Below are 6,781 nucleotides of genomic sequence, written 5' to 3' on the forward strand. Positions count from 1 at the left end.
TTTAAGCATTAAGTAATTTTAGTTTTTCACGTTACAGTTATATTAAAGGGATATCTATTAAGAAATTAAATAATAATACTTCAAAATCTACTAAAAAATTAAGTAAATTTAATATTCCAAGGGGCTTTCATAGCAGAATTAAAGATATACATTTGTAAAATAAAAATGTTATAACTTATAAAAAATTAAAATTTCACATTTCAAAAATTTTTTTAAAATCTCATGTGGAAAAATGCTAAATTTTTGATAAACTTTTAGATGTAATACAAAAAGCATAAGAACTTTGCTAGAACTTTTGACACTATTCCTATCCTCAAAACACTCAGAGAATCAGGGTCACAGATTGAAGATACTGAAAGAAATATGTGCTAAAATATAGAAATCATTTTTAGGAATCAAATGCAGTCAAACTTAGGAAATGTTATTAGTAATGTTGTATGCCAGGGAAAAGCTTTCTTCAGTTGGATACCTCATCATCCATCCCTTGTAGAAACTCCAGAGATTAATTTGTGTCAGTGCCTTGAGATGATCCTTTAGAGACTGCGTCACACTAGCCAAAATGTACATAGGACTGAGGTAGACCCTATAGAGACAATTGATTAATTGCAGTTTAAATATAATTATCACACAGAGGAAGATGGAGAGATTGACTTTTTTCACTAAATTTAATGCTCTTGAGATCAACAAAGGGTATTGCATATTTTTTATGGCTGAGTAGTAGTCTGCATGTGCAGAGTTTGTTCAGCTTCCACCCTCTGACCCACTGAAGGACATTTGGCTTGTTTCTAATATTTTGCTTATATGAATAAAGCTCTTATGAACATTTGTGTACAAGGTTTTGTGTGAACATGGAGTTTCATTTCTTAGGAAAAATGCCAAAGTATGATTGGTTATATGGTTAGTGCATACTTAATTTCACAAGAAACTGTCGGACTATTTTTTATAGATTCTCAGCAGCAGTGTTTGAGAGATTTAGCTTCTCTGTAGCCTCAATAGCATTAACTATTGTTTCTATTTATTTTAGTTCTAATGGGTATGTGGTGATATTTCATTGTGGTTTTTAGAAGTTTTCTTTTCAAGTAACTGACATTACCTTATTCTCCTTATAGAAAACTGTCTAGACATTTATTTATAGAAATAAATGCATTGTTGCTTTTATTGTATTGGCGGTGTCTCAGAGGAAGAAACCCTGACTCAAATTCTGTGATTTAAATTGATAATAATGTAAATGCATCACTGACTCAATGGACATGGGTTTGGGTAGACTCCAGGAGTTGATGATGGCCAGGGAGCCTGGCGTGCTGCGGTTCATGGGGTCGCAAAGAGTCGGACACGACTGAGCAACTGAACTGAACTGAACTGAACTCTAAACCAAATAATGAAATATTATCAACTTAAAAAAAAACAGACTGAAATAGAATTCTCAACTAAAAAGAACTAAGGCAAACATTAAAATCCTTAGTATGGACTGAGACCAAGATGGTGATATAGCAGGTTCGTGAATTTCCTTCCTCACACAGATGCTCTGAATGTAGAGAAATTCCCTCTGAGAAAAATCCAGGAACTAGCTGAGTGACTCCTCCACATTTGGTAAATGAGAAAATACCCGCATTGAAACAGGTGGGAAAGGCTGAGACACATTCTTGCCATAAACTCCACCCCCAGCACAGTGTCATACATCAGGAGGGAACATCCAACTCTCAGCTTCTCTCTGAGGATCCAAGGCTTTGAACCATACATTTTGTGCCCCAGTTTTAAATGCTCCCACCTGAGGGATGGGCTTCTAAAACATCTACTTCAAAAGCCATTTGAGCTTGTGTTCCTGAATCACACAGGACTGTAGCAAAGAAGCAGTTCTTAATGGGAGCATGTTGGGAGCACAAGCATTCACCATGGCTGTCCCCAGAGGGCTCAGCATAGAGGGAACAGGCAAAAAAGCCTATCTCCCAGTCTCTCCCTGAAAGGGGGTTGATTGCGTACTTTACAAGCTGCTGCCTGAAGATCCAGCTTCTTAATGAGCATGCATTTAGAAATACTGGCTGTGATCCGCTCCAGAGCCTGTGGGAGTCAGTGGACACACCCCCAACCTTCTTCTTCTAGTTCACTCCAACCATAAAACCAAGTTGTCAGCATCTCCCTTTCACACACATCGAGTGTCCCAACTTTTATGGCTGCCATCGAGGGAGGGATATGCCCCAAATTTCCCTGCTCTGTTAACTGGCACGTCTTGCATTCATAAGTCCCACAAGATCATAGCAAACAAAGAAGCATATGTTAAGGGGAATGGAGGTACTGGCTGTGTTTAGCCCTCACATTTCAGCACAGGGGGAGCAGCAAAATGCCTATTTCCCAATCCTTCTCTGGAAGGAGTTTGACTACATACCTAGAAAGTTTAGTGTATTTTCAAAATTCTGAAAACCTAGGATTTGGATGGAGAAGGCACTGGCACCCCACTCCAGTACTCTTGCCTGGAAAATCCCAGGGACGGGGGAGCCTGGTGGGCTGCCGTCTATGGGGTCGCACAGAGTCAGACACGACTGAAGTGACTTAGCAGCAGCAGTATTTGGGTAATGCTGTCATTTGCTACATATTTTATAATCTTGTGTTGTAAATTGAGTTAAATTCATGATGGAAAATAAAATTGGAATTACCTCTTAACCTGCAAATAAATAAACAAATAAAATAAGTATTATAGAAGTTTTTAAAAAAACCTCAGTACTTGAGATTAGGTTACCTATTCATTTTCATTTATTAATCCTTAAAATTATGAGATATTTAACAAAATAGTTGGATGTCTCTGTGTCTTTTTTGGAGAAATGTCTTTTTGGATCTTCTGCCCATTTTTTTATTGTGTTGTTTGTTTTTTTGATATTGAGCTACATGAGCTATTTGTATCTTTTGGAGATTAATCCCTTGTCAGTCACATCATTTGCTAATATTTTGTCCCATTCTGTGTGTTGTCTTTTCACTTTGTTTATGGTTTTCTTTTCGCTGTGCAAAAAAGTTTTTAGGTTTAGCTAGCTCCTATTTGTTAGTTCTTACTTTTATTTTCATTACTTTAGGAGGTGAACGCAAAATGATATTGTTGTGGTTTATGTTAAGGAGTGTTCGTCTGCCTGTGTTCTCCCGCAAGAGTTTTATGGTATCCGAACTTAAAACATTTATATTTTTAATCCATTCTCAGTTTATTTATGTGTACAGTGTTAGAAAATGTTCTAATTTCATTCTTTTAACTGTAGCTGTCCAGTTTTTGGACACCACTTATTAAGATTGTCTGTTCTCCACTGTATAGTCTTGCCTCCTTTATCGTAGATTAGTTGACCATAGGTGTATGGGTTTATTTCTAGGCTTCCCATTGATCTCTGTCTTCAGGCCAAAATCATACTGTTTTGATCACTGTAGCTTTATAGTACAGAATGAAGTCAGGGAGCCTGATTCCTCCAGCTCTGTTTTTCTTTCTCTATATTGCTTTGGTCATTTGGGGTCTTTTGTGTTTCCATACAAATTTTAAGTTTTTTTGTTTTAGATCAGCAAGAAATGCCATTGATAATTTGATAGGGATTGTGTTGAATCTGTAGATTACCTTGTGTAATATAGTCATTTTGACATTGATTCTTTCAATCCAAGAATATGGTATATCATTCCTTCTGTGTAATCTTCGATTTCTTTCATCAGTGTCTTATAGTTTTTGGAGTATCAGTTTTTCACATCCTTAGGTAGGTTTATTCCCAGGTATTTTATTCTTTTTGATGTGATGGTAAATGAGATTGTTTCCTTAATTTCTCTTTTTCATCTTTAGTTGTTAGTGAATATGGCTTAAAACACATGAAAGATGCTCAGCATTACCAATTATTAGAGAAATGCAGATCAAAACTACAGTGAGGTATCACCTCACACTGGTCAGAATGGCCATCATTAAAAAATCTACAAGCAATAAATACTAGAGAGAGTGTGGAGAAAAAGGAGCCCTCCTACACAGTTGATAGGAATGTAAATTGCTATAGCCACTACGGAAAATAGTGTGGAGGTTTCTTAAGACTCTAAAAATCAAGCTACTATATGATCCATCAATCCCACTCCTGGGCATACATCTGGGGAAAACCATCATTCAAAAAGATACATGGACTCCAGTGTTGATTGGAACACTACAATAGTCAAGTCATGGCATCAACCTGTGTTCCTCAATAGAGAAATGGTTAAAGAAAATGTGATACATATATACAATGGAATATGTTGTTTAGTCACAAAGTCATATCTTGTTCTTGCAACCCATGAACTGTAGCCCACTAGGCTCCTCTGAATCTTCCCCACCCAGGGATTGAACTTGTGTCTCCTGCATTGGCAGGTGGGTTCTTTACCACTGAGCCACCAGGGAAACCTGCAATTAAATATTACTCAGCCGTAAAAGAGAATGAAATAATCCCGTTTGCAGCAACATGGATGGACCTAGAGATTATCATACTAAGTGAAGTAAGCCAGATACAGAAAGACAAGTATCACATAATATCACTTGTATGTGGACTCTAAAAGAGTGATGCAAATGAACTTATTCACAAAACTGAGACAGACTCACAGACTTATAAAACTTTCAGTTACCAAGGGGGAAAAGTGTGAGAGTGAGGGATAAATTAGGAGATTTGGATTAACATATACACACTACTATATATAAAATAGATAATCAACAAGGACCAACTATATAGCACAGGGAACTCTGCTCAATATAATAACCTATATGGGAAAGAAACCAGAAAAAGAATAGATCTGTGTGTATGTATAACTGAATCATTTTGCTGTTCACTTGAAATAAATGCAACATTGTAAACCAACTATATTCCAATATAAAATAAAAAATTTTTTTTAAGTTGGAAAAATCTAGTTTCATTATCTTTTAACCTGGAAACATAGATATCTTCAAGTAAACACTTAGGGTCCCAATTTTCAAGTTAGTTTACAAAAGGAAAAAGCTGATTATATTTGATATAATCTTTCTATAGACTCTAATGTAAATAGAGTATATTCCAAAAGTAAAAGATAATTTACACTCTTTAAAAAGACTATGAAAGCAAAATTCTCTTTTTTTTTTCTCACAGTAGAGTTTAGATCTTTTAAAAACATTTGTTTTTGAGCGGAATTTTTATGCTCATTGGTGGGTTGATTTATTTTGTTTTAATATATCCACTTCCCCATGACTCTTTACAGAGTAAAACTTTTTTTCTGTACAGTAAAAAATCCTTGGTGGTGGTGGTTTAGTCGCTAAGTCGTGTCCGACTCTTGGCGATCCTATGGACTGTAGCCTGCCAGGCTCATCTGTCCACGGGATTCTCCATGCAAGAATACTGGAGTGGGTTGCTATTTCCTTCACCTCGGGATCTTCCCAACCCAGGAATTGAACCTGGGTCTCCTGGTTCAGAGGAGACAGATGCATTTACCAACATTTACCAGTCATTGCAGGTAGACAATTTACCAGCATTTCCTTCACTTATTAATAAGTCTGGGTCTCATGTAATATAATTTTGATGTGTATAATTTTAAGTCTGGTGACTTCAATTTTAAGAAATGAAATTTAATTGAAAAGGCAGTGTAAAATGCTTTGCATATTGATTTGATGGTCTCATGCACTCTTAATGTAAATACTCACTGTTATTATGTGTGATTTATCCTTAAATCTCATGTGATTTTGTGTGATTTATCCTTAAATCTCATAAATGATATAAGTGCGTGTTATGCTTTTATTCCCTGATGGTTCTAGAGAAGTGTATTTTGCGCCTATTGTTTAGAAATAATAAAGTAAGCAAAAAGAGACATATATTCAGTAGTTTAGGAACATAAAAGGTCAAAATGAAATATAATATGACAGCAGTTTCTATCTTTACTAGTTTTTAAACTTTATTACATACCTGTGTTCTTATAGTGTAAATATATGCCATGCCAGTGGAGCTCTGTTTGACTGGCCCCAATTCTTCTTTTTAGGTTTGATCCAGAGCGTTTTGATGATGAATCTGTTATGAAAACTTTCTCCTTGCTTGGATTTTCAGGCACACGGGAATGCCCAGAGTTGAGGTGAGATGATAAAGGAAAATGAAAGGAAAGATGTCAGACTTTGTACTTAAAATTTTGATAATCACTGTTGAGGAGAATGAACAATCTGTATAAATTGTATAAATTAACTTTAAAAGTTAAATTGTATAAATAATCGTTAATCTTTGGTAACCATGTCACTCTCTTCCTGACTAGGTTTGCCTATATGGTGACTGCAGTGCTTTTGAGTGTTCTGCTGAGGAGACTGCACCTCCTTTCTGTGGAGGGACAAGTTATTGAAACTAAGTATGAACTGGTGACATCATCCAAAGAGGAAGCTTGGATCACTGTCTCAAAGAGATATTAAAATTGTATGCATTTAACTTTGTTGAAGAAAATGATCATTAAGAAATCTGTATTGAATCCTTTTAGAAACCAAGCATCATTGTGTAAAATAAACACCTATTAATACTTCATCATGTAAATTTGGATTTTTGTATACCAGAATTTCTTGATGCACCATATACACTTATATTCATTGCATCAGTATAGTGATCATTTTAATGGGAGGCCTTCTGCTTTTAACTTTTGTCTTATCACGTTCTATGCCATTATTTTCATTTTCTTAGCCTTGGTTTGATTTCTAAAATTAATATTCTTGAAGATAAATTATTTTGCACAGTAATATTTTCCAAATGTTCATAAAAAATAAAAGTAATATTAACTCCTTTTCATAGTTATGGTAACTTTTCATAGTTATGGT

The 6,781-nt window shown here is 35.4% G+C and overlaps 1 protein-coding gene across 2 annotated transcripts in view; it reads left to right on the forward strand.

The window, feature by feature from the left end:
* The window catches only part of CYP20A1 (cytochrome P450 family 20 subfamily A member 1), a 44,158-nt gene extending 37,664 nt beyond the window's left edge, over nt 1–6,494 (forward strand). The window contains exons 12-13 of one of the 2 annotated variants that reach the window (NM_001015644.1): nt 5,971–6,060; nt 6,235–6,492. In NM_001015644.1, the coding sequence (NP_001015644.1) occupies nt 5,971–6,060; nt 6,235–6,385 (241 nt within the window). In that variant the 3' untranslated portion in view covers nt 6,386–6,492. Of the gene's footprint in view, nt 1–5,970; nt 6,061–6,234 lie in introns of both variants that reach the window. The other variant, XM_010802183.4, reaches the window with a different exon arrangement.
* Nucleotides 6,495–6,781: the final 287 nt, after the last annotated feature.

The sequence above is a fragment of the Bos taurus genome, chromosome 2, assembly GCF_002263795.3.
Source record: "Bos taurus isolate L1 Dominette 01449 registration number 42190680 breed Hereford chromosome 2, ARS-UCD2.0, whole genome shotgun sequence".
Lineage (NCBI taxonomy): Eukaryota > Metazoa > Chordata > Mammalia > Artiodactyla > Bovidae > Bos > Bos taurus.